This window comes from Spermophilus citellus (assembly GCF_964194105.1).
Source record: "Spermophilus citellus genome assembly, chromosome: 3".
Taxonomy (NCBI): domain Eukaryota; kingdom Metazoa; phylum Chordata; class Mammalia; order Rodentia; family Sciuridae; genus Spermophilus; species Spermophilus citellus.
In genome coordinates this window covers 78,637,610-78,654,377 of record NC_138184.1, presented here as the reverse complement: position 1 = coordinate 78,654,377, position 16,768 = coordinate 78,637,610, and the positions used below count along the sequence as shown (strand labels likewise).

The 16,768-nt window shown below is 51.6% G+C and overlaps 1 protein-coding gene across 2 annotated transcripts; it reads left to right on the top strand.

Annotated features, from left to right (window-relative positions):
• On the top strand, positions 1-14,251 carry ACADS (acyl-CoA dehydrogenase short chain). 2 transcript variants are annotated; one of them, XM_081288056.1, is made up of 10 exons: positions 1-155; positions 1,884-2,047; positions 11,523-11,672; positions 11,882-11,993; positions 12,242-12,393; positions 12,599-12,769; positions 12,852-12,989; positions 13,135-13,230; positions 13,430-13,486; positions 13,568-14,251. In XM_081288056.1, exons 1-10 carry the CDS (start codon positions 110-112, stop codon positions 13,718-13,720), a joined length of 1,239 nt encoding a protein of 412 aa, XP_081144182.1. In that variant the 5' UTR covers positions 1-109; the 3' UTR covers positions 13,721-14,251. The 2 variants fall into 2 exon arrangements, with proteins under 2 accessions (XP_081144182.1, XP_081144183.1); XM_081288057.1 differs by lacking the exon at positions 13,430-13,486.
• The last annotated feature ends 2,517 nt before the right edge of the window (positions 14,252-16,768 follow it).

Here is a 16,768-nt window from a genome sequence, read left to right as displayed (position 1 = left end):
CCATCCGAGGGGCGTATGCCTAGGCGGCGGCGGCCCCGCCCCCCGCAGTCCGGAACCCGCGCGCTCACTGCCGGAGGTGGGAGAGATTCGCCCGCTTCTGTGCGCGTCCATGGCCGCCGCGCTGCTCGCCCGGGCCTGCGGCCCCCTCAGCGGAGGTGAGTGTGCCTGGGCTGCGTGGCCCAGGCCCGCCGAGCCGGCGTAGGTCCAGTCAGCGTGTCCTGCCCAGCAGCGGGGGGACGGGCTGGCCACACCCGCTCCAGAAGGCCCGCGACCTTCGCCCCAGTTCAGCTGACCCTGGCGCCCGCCTGGCCTGACCCTTCCCCTGCTGCCGTCCAACCCCCAACCCCTGGAAGCCCCTACTTTCAACCCATTTCGCACAGCTTGCGCCTACACTCCTGCAGAGTCCCAGGTCCACCCTTCCTCTCTTGCCAGGCCTGAGAACTACTTCATCAGTGACCTTGGACAAAACACTTAGTTCCTTGCAGCCTCAGTTGGCCTAAGTATGAAATGGCCACAGTGTATTACTACTATTCTCAGAATTGTTGGAAGAATTAAATCACAGGGTTTATAAATTACTTAGTACAGTGCCTGGCACATAGCAGGCGTTCCTATATAATGTTAATTGTTGATTATTTAATATAGTACCTTTCCCATCATATCATTTGTCTCCAGGTGTAGCAGCAGTGACACACATTTGGCTGAATCAGATTTGAACTGATCCACAGATCTAGTAGATCTCTCCCTAATAACAATAAGGAGACCCCTTGATGGAGAACTATGCAAAGTGCAACTGTTAGTGTTTCTTTAATCCTCCCTCTTGCAGGAGCTGAGGGTTATTGTGCCCACATTTTATAGAAACTGAGGCTCAGGCTTGGTATAGTGGCTCATGTCTGTAATCCTAGCAACTCTGGAGGCTGAGGCAGGAAGGATCACTACTTCAAGGCTAGAGCCTCAGCTACTTAGCTAGATCCCATCTCAAAAAGTGTAGGCGATATAGCTCAGTGGTAGAATGCTCCTGGGTTCAATCCCCAGTTCCAGGGAAAAACAACAACAACAACAAAAAACAAAGAAAGAAAGGAACTGAGTGTTTAAACCCTCTTCTAAAGTCATGGAGTTATAGTCTTATTATATTTGGTGTCATATTGAGCATTGAATAAAATGGAAGTGTCTGGAAAGTATTTAGTTAGCTTGGGGTTTTTCCAAAGTAATACTATTGCATTTGGGCTGACATTTTTATTTATGTATTTCTTTAGAGAGGATTCTTGCTATGTTGTCCAGGCTAGCCTCAAGTTCTTGGGCCCCAGTGATCCTCCTGCCTCAGCCTCCTGAGTAACCGGGACTATAAGAGCTCTGTCACCACACAAGCATGATTGTTTGTTTGTTTCTTTTCTTTTCTTTTCTTTCTTTCTTCTTTTTTTCTGTACTGGGATTGAACTTGAGGCTGGCACATACTAGGCAAGTGTTCTAAACAAAGGTACATCTCTAGCCTTTTTATTTTTTTGTCTTGAGACAGAGTCTTGCTAAGTTGCCTAGACTGGTCTTGAGCTTGTGATCCTCCTGCCTCAGCCTCCTAATTAGCTGGAATTACAGGCATGTGTCCCCCTCCCTAGCTCCATAATTCTTTCTTGTGGGGGTTGTCATGTGCATGGTAGGAACTCTGGCCTCTGCCCACTGGATACCAATAGCATTTCTCCTTTAGTTGTAACAACCCAAAATATATCCAGACATTGCCAGATGTTCCTCGGGGATTAAAATTTTCCCTGATGGAGAAGCTCTTAGTGAGTGGATCATGATTATTGTTATTAACAATTATTATTGCTATTATTATTATTCAAGATCTCTTTCATTCTCTTTCTACTGACTCCTGCTATTCCTGCTGGCAGCTCTCCATGCTCGGGTCTGGCGGAGGTTGCACACTATCTACCAGTCTGTGGAACTGCCTGAGACACACCAGATGTTGCGGCAGACGTGCCGGGACTTTGCTGAGAAGGAGCTGTTTCCCATTGCAGCCCAGGTGGACAAGGAACACCTTTTTCCGGCTGCTCAGGTGAGCGCACCAACCACAGCAGCCCATTTTGGCCATCTGCTCTCAGATGACTGGTTACAATGGGGGAGAGGTGACAGTGACAGCCAGAGGCTCTAAGAGTCAGGGAACCTCAAAGGAAGGCATGGGACCCCAGAAATGCTCTGAGTTCACCCATGAGGCCTTTAGCTAAGATTCCACTTCCAGAACAATACTAATCAATACCAGGTGGTCAGTATGCTTTAATGCTCACAGGATGGTGGCCATGTGCCTTCCTCACAAGGGTCCTATGGGGCAACGGTGTTATTATTATATCCCCATCGTAGAGCTGAATGAGGCTCAAGTTTATGAGCAGGTTAGATAATGTACCCAAGGTCATGGAACTAATCAGCTGCAGAGTTAGGTCTTTGTCCCAGGTCTCACTTCTCTCAAGCCTTGAGAACCCCACCAATAAGTGCCTTCCCATGTTCTATTTATGCTCAGTCCATATGCAATGAAATGTTTAAGCTGTTACCAGTGCATCCCTTGACCTAGCAAGATGGCAGGAAAATGGTATAAACACTTAATAGGTACTTGTTGAATCAGTGATTTGTGAAAGTACAAGTGTTGGGCGCTAATCACATGCCTGTAATCCCAGCAACCTGCGGAGGCTGAGATAGTGGGATCACAAATTTAAGGCCAGCCTCAGCCATTTAGTGAGACCCTAAGCAACTTAGTGAGACCTTGTCTCAACATAAAAATATAAAGGGCTGGGAATGTGGCTCAGTGGTAAAGCACCCCTGGGTTCAATCCCTAGGACCACCCTCCCGCAAAAAAAACCCCAAACAAATGTTTCTTGCCTGTTTTTCAGTCAGAGTAATTTCAGAGTTGTGGTCCCCATGTACATGTCCTGCAGGTGCTGGAGCTGCTCTTCCAGCTTAATGAATGTGGTCATTATATTGGGCACTGTGCCCGGACGGTGGGAAGACCCAAGGAGCTCCAAGCTGAATACACAAGTGGCATTCTAGGTACCAAAATCAGCTGGACATTTTGTAGGTATTAGACATGTCAACTCCTTTAATCCTGAAGAAATCCCTACTTAATCTAGTCTCCATGTTGCTTTCTGGAATGATTGCCAAGATGAAGTGAGATCATGTTTCACGGATGCCTGGTACCTGGTACTTGAACAATGGTAGTTATTAATATGATAGTTGTTATTTTCATTACTCTGCCTTGCAACCAGCGCTGGCTTCATGAAAGAAGGTTTGGTTCATAAGTAATTGCTATGGAGTTTTAAATTAAAGAGACAAGACTCTCATTACCTTTAATACCAGCTCCAGGACGGCTTCTCCTAGCTCCCACCTCTAGCCACCTAATGCGGTGGCGAGGTTTACAGAAGAGACTAGTGAGAGAGAGAACACGCCAGGGAGTGGACTTTTATTGGGGAACAAAAAATTCAAGGGAAAATCCCATCCAATGAAGGTTAAGGGGGGCAGCATCCCAAGGTCAGGGGCAACAATTGGGTCTTCAGGGCAGTGGCCAGGCACACCTCTGCACAAGCCCTCGGACCTGGGAAAGGGTGGGGAATAGCTCTGACATAGCTAAGTGCCTCTGACCCAGCCAGGGAGGTAACTCAGTTCATATGCGAGGATGACCTCCTACACATTACCGTTGAGAAAATTGAAGCCTAGAGAAGGGAAGTGACTTTCCTTTCAAGGTTTGCTGGTGTTTGGAGCTAGGCTTCACAACCCAAGTCTGGCTGGCTCCAAAACCCTTCCTTCACCATCCGTGTGGTTGTCCCAGAGGCCCAGCTGGCAGGCAGGGAAGCCCCATGCTAGTTGGGAATAGTGCCATCTAGACTGCCTGGTCCCTGCCCTGCCATACTTACCACACACATGCTCTCAGTGACCTCGACTTTTAGTGCCTTTGTGGAGATGTGCAAAAAGGCAGATTCTTGGTGAGGAGAGAAAGGGGAGATACAGACGGGCCTGGTGCAACAGCAGCAATTTAGGCCTTCAAGGCCCAGCTGTGTGTTGGAATCTTCCTGCCAAGTGACAGATGGCCTGGTTTATTTTTCCTATATTGTGCTCTCTCAAATTATTACCAGTATCACAAACATAGATATTTGCTCTGTGCAAAACAACTGGTGAGAGAAGCAAAACCTTTTACCAGCCTATTCTTAACTAGTTTTCTGGCTTTGTGCTCTCATGCTTGCTCTGTGGGGATGGGGACATTGCAAATTCATCCTTCCAAATTGTGGCAGTAATGGGGCGTGGAGGAGATAAGGGACACAGTCTCTCTTCCTTCTGGCATGTGGGAGGGGACTCGGGAAGGATTTCCTCAGGGCATGAGGGTAGCTGAGTGGGTGATAGCATCCCTGTTTGGTTTTATTATGTACAAGGTGTTTGCATATCTGTGACCTCTTTGCTCTCCTTTGCCTCTGTTTGCAGGTGATATGTGCATTCTCTCTGGTTGTAGAGCTAGGGAGGAGGAGTGCCAGGCCTTCTGATCTGGCCAGTGTACCACATGAGCAAGGCGCTTGTTTGGTGGCTGATGGATGCATGGGTTATTCCTCAATGTTTGCTTCGCTCATCTACGGCCTAACACTTTTTGCTTTTATCCCTGTTACTGTGTATGGTGCCAAGCGCCCAGTAATAGAAGGTAATTCAGGATAAGGCAGGCAGAAGACTCAAACAACTAGACACACACAAATCATATGGCATATCTGCAGAATTCTGTATTACACATGAATGTCTCAAAATCATAATAGAAGCAGCTGGTAGTGTGGCTCAGTGGTAGAGCGCTTGCCTAGCTTATGCAAGGCCCCGGGTTCCATCCCCAGCATCACAGACACATAAAAACCAAAAAATCATACAAAAACCCACAATCATACAAAAACCCACAATCATAATAGTAATAACATCGGTAGCCAAGATTTGGAGGCTTGTATATTCCAGGTGTATATCCGTATATTAACTTATTTAATCTTTAAGACTATAGGATAAGTAAGCACTTAATTATCTCCAGTTTTGAGATAAGGAAACTGGAGCTAGAGGGTAAGTTTCTTACTCAATAGTGGCACCGTTGGTAGGTGAGGAGCCAGCTTTGGAACCACCCCCTGCCTACAATTTCCTTAGTGATTTCTGGTATTTTTCCCTAAAGAATTTTTGTTCCCCCAGAAAAGGAGACTTATGAGGGAAGGGTCAAGGGGAAAGGAATTGCGAGGAGGTTAGTCCAAGAATAAGGAGAAAGGCTAGTGCCAATTGGTGATCAGTGTGGCTAGTTTTGTAACCTTAGTTGATCTTTAGTCTTTTTATGTGCAAACCAACAAGTGAAAGAAACAATTATGAATTCATAAGGCCATTTTGATATAAAGGGGATTAGGAAACAGAATGGTATCCCCAACAAATTTTGGACTTCTTAACCTTGAATATGTATCTATATGTATAAAACTGAAGCCACTTTCCTCTCGTTCACTTGGTGAATTATGATTGAATAAAGCAAAACCTGCTTTCCCTTCTCTTGCTTTGTCTCATATAATGGTAAAGCCACATAGAAACTTCTAGATCACACTCCATTTTTCTTCTCCCTCCTGTCCATTAATTCCACCTGGAAATGTTGTCCTGCCACCTTCTCTCATTTCTTCCAACCAGAACTTATTTCTCTGTCCCAAGGGCATTTCATTTGAAATTCATAATCCTCTGGGTTCATCACATTACACTATTTTTTTGTTTTTTAAGTCCCAGGGATCAATTGAATGCATCAGTCTTTACCATTGAGGTGAATCCCTAGCCATTTTTATTTTGTATTTTGAGACAGAGTCTCACTAAGTTGCTGAGGCTGGCCATAGTCGTAATCCTCCTGCCTCAGCCTCCCAAAGTTGCTGGATTACAGGCATGTGTCACCATGCCCAGCTTGCATATATCTTTTTTTTTTTTTGTAGATAGACACAATATCTTTATTTATTTATTTTTACATGGTGCTGAGAATCGAACCCAGGGCCTCATGCATGTGAGGCAAGCGCTGTACTACTGAGCTACAACCCCAGCCCTGCATAGGTCTTTTTTTTTTTTTTTTTGAGAGGAGAGAGAGAGAGAGAATTTTTAAATATTTATTATTTTTTAGTTCTCGGCGGACACAACATCTTTGTTGGTATGTGGTGCTGAGGGTCGAACCCGGGCCGCACGCATGCCAGGCGAGCGCGCTACCGCTTGAGCCACATCCCCAGCCCCCTGCATAGGTCTTTTAAAGAATATATTCTTTTTTTTTTTTTTTTTTTTAAGAGAGAGGAGAGAGAGAGAAAGAGAATTTATTTTTAATATTTATTTTTTATTTTTTGGCGGACACAGCATCCCTGTTTGTATGTGGTACTGAGGATCGAACCCGGGCTGCACGCATGCCAGGCGAGTGTGCCACCGCTTGAGCCACATCCCCAGCCCCAGAATATATTCTTATTTTTAATTGACACATAGTAATTGTACATAGTTGTGGGACACAATGTAACATTTCTATGCATATATGCAATGTACCATGATCACATCAGGATAATTGCCCCATCTGTCCCCCTCAGACATTTGTTATTTCTTTGTGTTGGGAACACTCAAGGTCCACTCTAGTGGCTGTTTTGAGATATTTAATTATTGTTGTCGTCAACCATAGTTACCCGATCCTTCTGTGCTGTGTGTCCCACATCAGTTATTTCAGACAGCTTCCCGAGGGCAGAGTCAGGCACTTGTTCTTACTCTTGTCCTCTGTCACTGTGACACCTTGTTGGTAGTAAGTGCTCAGCAGTCAATAGATGCCTATAGGGTTTTGTTGAATTAAGCCAAATTGGGCACCTGTTGGATAAGCGCCAGCTCCTGGCCTCCTCATCGTCTCGGCCTGTAATCCACACACAGAGCAGCATCTGGAGGAGGGGCTGGGGGTGGAACCCAGGCCTCTGGACTGCTAGGCGAGAGCTCCACCAGCAAGCTGCATCCCAGCCCCTGGGTTTTATCTTGAATTAGTGGCAACTCCTCAGCAAGGTAGGATATGTTATTTTTTAAAGGAAATTAGTTTTTGCCGGGCACGGTCGCACATCCTATCATCCCAGCAGCTCGGGAGGCTGACACAGGAGATGGCTAGTCCAAAGCCAGCCTCAGCAACAGTGAGGCCCTAAGCAACTCAGTGAGACCCTGTCTCTAAATAAAATACAAAATAGGGCTGGGAATGGGGCTCAGGGGTCGAGTGCCCCTGAGTTCAATCCTTGGTACCCCCACATCCAAAAAAAAGGTAATTAGTTTAGTGAATAAGGTGTGCCTAGAATAAATGCAGTATTTTTAAAATGCCAGTTTAGATGAGAAGTGCCTTGAAGCGTTGTTTTGATAGAAGTCTGTCTGTCCGTCCGTCCTTCCTTCCTTCCTTCCTTTCTTTTTTTTCCTTTTTTTCTTCTTCTTCTTTTCACTTTATAAAGAAAAGAGTTTTGTTTAGCTCACAGTCCTGGAGATTCAAAGTCCAAGATCGGGTAGTGTTGTTTGGCTTCTGGCAAAGATGTGCCCAAACAGGAAGGTCGAGGGCGAAGTGTCCTTTAAACACTCCCAAACTCGAGGCAGCAGGTGCTGGAGGCTGAGTGGTGTGTGGCTGCTGGAGGAGGGCCTCCCCTGGTTTCTTTGGGGAGTGTGGAACCCGCCACGCTGGGCACCCTCGGGGGCAGTAGCCTCTCTCTAGGGTGCAGGTCCAGTTGCTGGTTCTCTGACACAAGGGACCAAGAGCCACACTGTGGCCGCTCTGGGAGGTTGTCCTTGAGAGGGCCCTGAGGGTCAGGCCTCTCTGTGAGAAATGCTGAAACCAGGGCTGCCGGGCCCGCCAGTGGTCACCCCACTCACCTGCTGACCCCGCGTCCCCCCACTGCGCTCTTTTGTTTTGGTTTCTTCTTTTCGTTCATGTTGTCTCCTCTCTGTCACCCTCTCTTTCCCTCACTGCTGGTCTCCTGTCCCTTTTTCAGGATGCCCTTTAATGAGAGCACATTGTCAGCCGTATGGCTTCCATCCCCAGCTTTTTTTCTAGAATGTTCCTGGGGCTGGCCGCAGCACGCTGCCTGAGATGTAGAGATCCATGTCAGATGGCGAGAGGCCAGGCAACCTGGGCTCCCTGATGAAGTGGGGTGGCTGGGTGGATACAGGCTGGGGGGTGGAGTGTTCTCCCTTTGGCCAAGGGAGTCGATGTTTTAAAAAGAAAGCGCTGATGGGAAGGGGAAGGGGAGGCTCGGCGGATGCTGGTGAAGTCCTGTGGCTGTGGCCACTGGGAGCTCCTCCAACTGCCGAGCTGGCCCAGGGGGACTGTCAAGGCAGCCAGAAAGGAGACGGGAAGAGAGGCCAAGCCAGAGTTCCAGCTGGCTCCCTGTGGCCTGGACTGGCCATGGCTCCCTGTGCCCTCTCTGGGTCAGTTCCCCCATCTGGAAAAGGAAAATGAGGAAATTCTTGCACTGCCCACCTGTGAGGAAGGGACCCTGGGCATTTTAGGTGTGGAGAACTGAGTAGAACTGCCCAGCACTTCTGGTTGTCATTGTCTCTGGGATGCAGTGGGGTCCTGGGTGAGCCATTCGGCCATTGTTTGTTCTAGGGCAGTCTCTCTCTCTCTCTCTATTTTTTTTTTTTTTTTTTTTTTGGTGCAGGGGATCGAACCCAGGGCCTTGTGCATGCAAGGCAAGCACTCTACCAACTGAGCTATGTCTCCAGCCCTTCTAAACAGCATGAGCTATTTTAGCCTCAGTCTCTTGCTGGGAGGCAGGAGAGAGAGCCTTTCAACAAGGTTCCTATGAGGGTTGGACGTGAGTCTTAAGAGCCTTGTGCATTCTAGATTCTAGAATGTAGGGTCCAGCAGCAGAGGCATTCCATAACAAACCTCTTTTGTCACCTGAAAAGAGGTTTGCTGGATGCCTCGAGTGTGGGCTAGAGAGGTGCTGTGTCCCGAGCCACATTTGTGTCAGCACTGTGCCGTCTCCACCTTCTCTACACAGTAAAAAAACTGCAGAAACCATCCTTGACTTTGAACTTGCCTGCTCCCCAGTTGATTCCTGCCTGTTGAAATGATGTTCATTTCTGGCCAGGCACAGTAGTGTACTTTTGTCATCCCAGTGACTCAGGAGGCTGAGGTAGGAGGATTGCAAGTTTGAGGCCAGCCTCAGCAACTTAGACAGTGTCTCAAAATTTTTAAAAAGGCTGGGGATATAGTTTAGTGGCAAAGGACTCTGGGTTAACTCTTCAGGCTCTCCCCAAATGCATATTTCTGAGTAGGATCATACCCTCTCCCCCAAGTGTTTGGTGGTGACAGAATGACCAGGGATTAGGATGTGGATATCTGTGGAGGCTGCCCTTGTGCCACCTGCACTCTGGCCATCTTCTTCCTTGCATGTGTCCACCTTGGGGACTGCAGAACTTGATCAGCACCTGGGGTCAGCACAGTGCAGACAAGTTTATGCCCCACTCATATTATGCAGCGTAGACCTGAGGTGTGGAAACCTCACCCCACCCCAAGTTTTGAGTCTTGCAAGAGAGTTTCCCAGGGGAACAGTCCAAGGAAGAATCAAGCAAGCAGTTTCCTAGAGGACAAAGATGGTCACAGAAGTCATCCAAGCAGGTTGAGAGGTACCCCTTCTCCTTGTGTCATGGTAAATAAGAACTCTCAGCCCCCTGGTGACATTAAATGCTCATCAATTTCAGAACAAACCTGTGCAGTAAGTACTGTTTTGGGGGGGAAGAGGAATGAAAACTTTCAGAATCCAGAACTAAGATTAATTATAGAAAAAGAAGAAAAGACCCACAGGCCTTGTTCTTAGTTTATTCCTTTAAGTGAAATGGTAAGAAAATGGTTATAAGAATGTGTCAGTATCCCTGGAGTCTGCACCCGTGGATTCAGCCAACCTAGGATCAAAAATATTCCGAAAAAGAACTCCACCTCTTTCTGAACATGTCCACCTGTTTTCTTGACATTATTCCCTAAATGATACAATATAACAACTGGGTACAGAGCATTTACATTATAGTAGAGGTTCAGAGTCATCTAGACATGGTTGAAAGTTTCTGGGAGAGAGCTGGGGATGTGGCTCAGGGTGTGTGTGACCTGGCCTACACAAGGCCTAACACCTGTTATCAACCCGTCAGTTTGTCAGTCAACCCATTTCCTCCGTGTTGTAGAGATAAGACACCATTTTATATGAGAGACTTGTGCTTCTGGGGGTTTGATATCTGCAGGGCGTCCTGGAACCAGTCCCCTTTGGATGCCAGAGGGTGACCGTAGGAGAGGGCTCATCAAAGCACTTCCCCTTCCTCCCGCTCCCTGCGTCTCAGAGGCACCTGGTTTTGGTTGTTTCTCCCTGAAGTTAGGTAGGTTTGGTTGTGGTCCGCATCTCAGGTGCACAGCAGCCTTGGAAAGGTTAAGGGATTTGTCATAGGTTCGCAGGGGCAGAGCTGGGCAGTGTGATAAGCTAGTTAAGATTCTGTGCCTTGCCCAGGTTTCAGTCCCAACCATAACTTACATACTCTGTGGCCTGGAGCAGATTCCTTAACCTCTCTGAACCCCAGTTTTTTCAGTTGTACTATAAGGCTAACATGAGCATTGTTTCACAAACCTCTGAGAGACTCAAATGAAGCAGTACACATAAATCACTTAGGTACAGAACTTGGCATACAATAGGCACTTGATATTAATAATTACTATTATTGTGATTATTCCAAATAAAAAAATCCTAAACTCTTATCATCCATTCTTTCCTTTTACTGGCATTGGGTATGTAGCAGTGAGGAAAAACAAAGTCCCTGCCCCTCATGATCAAAGAGAGAGGTCTTAGTCAGAACGAGCACATTGATAGATCTGAAATTCTGGCTGCAAAGCTATTGTGAGGGTGTTGCAAGAGTGTGATTAGACTCTGCGCAACAGAGTGGTGGCCCAGAGGGGTGGGGCTTGAGCTGAGATCAGGAGAGGAGAAGCCTGACACGGTGGTGCACGCCTGTCATACCAGCGGTTTGGGAGGCTGAGACAGGAGGATCACAAGTTCAAGGCCAGCCTCAGCAACTTAGCGAGGTGCAAAGCAACTCAACGAGACCCTGTCTCTGAATAAAATACATTTAAAAAAAAAAAAAAGGCTGGGAATGTGGCTCATTGGTTAAGTGCTGCTGGGTTCAACCCCTGGTACAAAAAAAAAAAAAAAAAGGAAGAAAAGAACAGAAGGCGAGAAGGAGAAAAGAACTGACGTGTGACATGGGAGACAGCACGTGCCAAGGCGGATGGTGGGAAGAGGAGTACAGGTGTGCGCTGCGCACCTCGGGGAGTGAGGGAAGGTCGGGTGGGCACAGTGCTGCCCCGCTCCTCACCTTGGAGTCCCCTAAAAGCTTTCTAGGCCTGGCAGGGAGGCCCCTCCCTGGACTCAGAGACGGGCATGGGTGAGTGGGGACCTGGCCCGAGTGTCTACAGACGCTGCCTCGGGGCCGGAGGAGTGGGGGCTGGGGGCTGGCCTCACTCTTTCCTCTTTGCCCTGGGCCAGGTGAAGAAGATGGGTGAGCTGGGACTTCTGGCCATGGACGTGCCCGAGGAGCTCGGTGGTGCCGGCCTCGACTACCTGGCCTACTCCATCGCCATGGAGGAGATCAGCCGCGGCTGTGCCTCCACCGGAGTCATCATGAGTGTCAACAATGTGAGGCCCTCCTGGGCTCCCAGGACCTGCAGGTTGCGGGAGGCTCCCGTGGGTGGGCAGGACCCTGCCAGGGAGCAGTGGCCAGCGGCCAGCCTAGGCTCCCAACCCTCGCCTCCCTGGAGTAGCCTCTGGACTTTGTCCTGTGGAGTGGACCTCTGGAGACCGCAGGCTACTGGGCGGCCTCTGACCGCTGCCTGCTGTCCTCCCAGTCTCTCTACTTGGGGCCCATCATGAAGTTTGGCTCTGCAGAGCAGAAGCGGAAGTGGGTCACACCTTTCACCAGTGGTGACAAAATCGGCTGCTTTGCCCTCAGTGAACCAGGTACTGTGGGCTCACCTCAGAATCAGGTGACACCCAGATGGGAGCTGGGGGCCCCTGGGAGAGGCAGGGACAGAGCCTGTGCTGCTGGACCAGGTGCTGCTCCCTGTCCCACGGCCAGAGGGAAGGCCCTGTGGGCAGCGGAGACCGTTTGCCAGGGGAGGGAATGCTGCTGCCCCTGGTTTGCAGGGAGGACTTGACTTGGGGTCCTTCCCGCTTGGAGGCTGGGCCTGAGTCTGTGTGTGGTGCAGGGAACGGCAGCGATGCCGGAGCCGCCTCCACCACAGCCCGGGCAGAGGGCGACTCGTGGGTTCTGAATGGCACCAAAGCCTGGATCACCAATTCCTGGGAGGCCACAGCCACCGTGGTCTTTGCCAGCACAGACAGATCGCTGAAGAACAAGGTGGGCCAGGCTGGCAGGGCCCTGGGTTGTTGTCCTTTCGGTTGAGACCCTCCTGGCCTGTGCCTGCTCTGGTGGGGCCTTCCCTCCCCCTGGAACCTGCACCTCCTCCCACCAGGCCAGCAGAGGGGGTGGGAGCCCCTGGCTGTGTTGGCTGTCTTGGTGCGTCCAGCCTGGCAGCCTCACAAAGCCTCTTGGGGCCTTCCAGGGCATCAGTGCCTTCCTGGTTCCCATGCCAACTCCTGGACTCACGCTGGGGAAGAAGGAGGACAAGCTGGGCATCCGGGCCTCGTCCACGGCCAACCTCATCTTTGAGGACTGTCGCATCCCCAAGGAGAACCTGTTGGGGGAGCCAGGGATGGGCTTCAAGATAGCCATGGTGAGCCTGGCAGTGGGCAGTGCCCTGGGGCCAGGCCCTGGGCCCCGCCATGCAGCCACTGACAGGCAGGCGGTCCCCACAGCAAACCCTGGACATGGGCCGCATCGGAATTGCCTCCCAGGCCCTGGGCATTGCCCAGGCCGCGCTCGACTGCGCTGTGAACTATGCTGAGAACCGCCAGGCCTTCGGGGCGCCCCTCACCAAGCTCCAGGGCATCCAGGTATAGGTATGGGGCCAGGGCGGCGTCTTTCGCAGCTGGGTCTGGAGCCAGGGGCCTCTTTCCGGTCCTGCGTCTTCCTCCCCCTCGTCCCTGTCCTTGGAGGGAAGAGGTGTACTTGCTGATGGAGGGGGCTGGGTCGTTGCAGTTCAAGCTGGCAGACATGGCCCTGGCCCTGGAGAGTGCCCGGCTGCTGACCTGGCGCGCTGCCATGTTGAAGGATAATAAGAAGCCCTTCACCAAGGTGCGTGTGGGGTGGGGACACAGGGCACCCTCTGAGGGAGGTGTCGGGTGGGTCTCTGTTCCTTGGCCCCCTGTGGTCAGAGGGGTGGGCCTGTGGGGTATTGTGCAAAGGGTCTCCCACAGGTCCACCCCTGCTGCGGGGCTGTGGAGTGGGGGGCTCCCCTTCAGGGGAGGTTGCTGACTGCCATCCCGCTGGTTAGGAGGCGGCCATGGCCAAGCTGGCTGCATCAGAGGCCGCTACAGCCACCAGCCACCAGGTGAGCGTCCAGGTGCTCCCCTCCTCCTGGGTGCAGGGCCCTCCCCATCTTCACCTCCTGAGCCCCTGCTTTCTGTCTTAGGCCATCCAGATCTTGGGCGGCATGGGGTACGTGACAGAGATGCCCGCTGAGCGCCACTACCGTGACGCCCGCATCACTGAGATCTACGAAGGCACCAGTGAGATCCAGAGGCTGGTGATTGCTGGGCACCTGCTCCGCAGCTACCGGAGCTGAGCCTCTGAGGGACCAGTGCCCAGCTGGCAGCGCCACGTGCCTCACCTTGACTCCAGGCAGACCGTGGGCGGGCACCTGCCTCTGCAGGCTCCCCGGCTCCCTGCTCCACAGATCAAAGTAAATCTCAGGGAGAGGACAGGCCAGCCGCCGTGAGGACACATCCATCATCAGCGTGGATCCTGGGTCCTGATGCCCCTTCTGACCGACTGTGCCTCATTTTCTAACCCTGAGTGGCCATGGCCTCCTGCAGGCAGGACCTCTGGGAGGGCTAAATGACACAGTGGCTCCCCAGTGCCGTCCTGTGGACCCTGCACCTGGGCATGGAGACTCAGGAGGGACAGGCTCTCCTCAGGGTCAGGGCCCAGGAGGAGCAGGTGGGTGCCTTAGCAGCAGTGGTCAGGCCCTGGGGTCCCTGGCTGGGGAGAACTGCAGGGCTGGGTCACGGAGCCGCCTCAGGTCCAGGTGGGTACAGTGTGTGGCCTGCTGGTCGTGTGGGGACTGACTGCTAATAAAGCCTACCTGTACCCTCCCCGCCCGTGTCCTTGTCCTCCCTGGTCTTTTGTCTGAGTGGTCCTTGCTGTCAGCAGACCCCACCCTGCATGTGGTAGGCCACTGGTCTTGGAAAGCCCCAGGCTTGGGGGGTTGGGCTGCTCAAGAAGGCTCAGGAGAACCAGGAGCCTCTCTGACGTCATGTCCAGTGCCAGCACGGAGGCCTCCCAGGGATTGTTGGGGGGTCCCTAGGCAACCCCTGCCCACAACCACAGATGAGGGAGGAGCAAGACTCTTGAGGGTGGGGGACCCAGGTGGGTGGAATCAGACTGGAAAGGCAGCTTTTGGGGACTGGGGTGGTGGCTCAGTGGCAGAGCGCTTGCCTAGCACATGTGAGGCCCTGGGTTTGATCCTTAGCACCACAGTAAAGGTCATCGACAACTAAAAATATCTTTTAAAAAAAAAGGCAACTTTTTTTGCTTAGCGTTTGAATGCTCCAGGCACTGCCCCCACTGAGCCAGCCTAGGAGAGGGGCTTGCCAGGGTCCCGGTGCCCTGCTGGGCAGGATCTGGGCATGGGTGCCTGAGATTTAGCTGCTTGGGACAATGTTGTATGTGACTGAGAATCTGGAGAGAGAAACGCAACAGAGCTCTCAAAGGAGGCGGGCCAGCTCTGCCGTGGGAAGGGCAGGGAGGCCAGCTGTCACTGCAGGGGGTTCTCTGGAGGGCACACAGAGGGAGAATGATGACCCTTTTGAAGTCTTTGTCCACGGGCTGCTGAGCACTCCAAAGCCCTCACCGCTTATGAATGCCAAGGGGCCTGCCTACAGTTCCTGCCCTTGGCCACCTGGGCCGGAGGCGCACCTGCAGCCCAGCAGTGGGCAGGAGAAGGCCCGTGGGCCAGGCCCGGGGAGGAGGAGCTTCTTGTGCAGATTCAGGTCCTGATTTCCCGCACTGCTCAGGTGGGCCCTGTGGGCAGGGCGTGCAGGTGGCGTCTTCTTAAGGAGGTACACCTTGGATCCTGTGAGGCGCTTCCTCTCATGCGTTGAGGGCAGGCAGCCTCCTGGGGGCTTGCAGAAGTTTGGGGATCTGTCCTCCTCCTGGTTCCAGGTGAGTGCCCACACCCACGGGTCTCCTGTGCTTTTTTCCACTGGGCTCTGCTAGAGGTATGGAGCAGAGGGGGCTTCAGGGTGTCTCCCAGAAGCCGCATTTGACTCTCCCGCCCTAGGGGCAGATGACAATCTGTCACTCCCTGGGTGGGGGCCCTGTGACCTGGGAACGGTGGAGACAGGGTGGTCAGAGAAGGCTCCTTGGTCTCTAGCGGGTGGTGCTGGTTCTTGGCCCAGGAGTGGTAGAGGACACGGCCTTGAGGGAAGCAGTTTGGGGGATGGTCCTCTAGGTGGCAGGGGAGGGGGAGGTGTGAGGCTCAGAGAGGAGCAGGGGGTACCCAGACTGAACCTGGGCCCTAGGCAGAGGCAGCCGGTCTAGAGGCCCAGCTGACCTCTCTCGGGACTCTGGCCGTACCTGATTGGTGCTCAGGCCCTGAGGGTCCTCAGGGTCACCAGCTCTACCCTCTGAAAAGCATCTGAGTGTTGAAGGTGGTGACAGCCAGCCTGAACCAGGCTGTGCCCAGCAGGGAGAGGGCTTTGTCCAAGAGATGGTCGTAGGTTCCTACTTCCAGGCCTGTGTGGACCTCAGAGCAAAGGGCTGGCTTTGGAGGTCAAGTGTTGTCCATTTGTGGATGAAGGAATTGAAGCTCCAAAGCCAAGGTCCAGTTGTGTGCCCCAAGGAGCCGTCCTGAGTCCCGGGTCTGTCCCCTCTCTTCTGGGAAAGAATCAACACACGAACCTGTGACTTCCACCAGGTACTGGCCTGTTTGCTGAAGCTCCCGCTTAATTAAAACTAAGTTCTAGACTGCACCCCTGAGCCTGTTTGAACCTAACTCTTGGAGAGTCAGTTGAGACGTGCGCCTTGGCATGTATTTCCAAGAGCAAGGATGCTCACCTGCATAGCAATGGGACAGTCACCCAAACTGTCCAAGCTGCAGACATACGATCAGATTTTACCAATTGACTCGACGTCTTCCAGGTGATGTTTTTCAAGGTTGGGCCCAGGCGTTGCCTGAAGTTGAAAGGTCACCTGTCTCCTTCGCTCTAGGGCAGCTCTCCAGACTGCGCCCCGTGTTCACGACTTTGGCATTTTAGAAATGGCCAGGCTGGTGGTTTGTAGGCTGTCAATCTAGATTAGGCCGATGATGTCCTCACGATTAGCTGCAGGTGTGTATCACGGGCAGAAATCCTATAGCTGTGACTCTTTGACGCCTGACGGAGCATTTGTATTTTATCCTTAATCTCCTGAGAGCTGTCAGTTTTATTAGTCTTATAAATTATATTCATCTTTGTAAAGGCAGTCTAATTGTTGGCTTTATTAACACTCAATATTTGGTTTTGGGGCTGGGGCTCAGTGGTAGAGCACTTGCCTAGCACGTGTGAGGCACTGGGTTCGATCCTCAGCACCACATGTAAATAAATAAATAAAGGTCCATCAACAACTAATAACA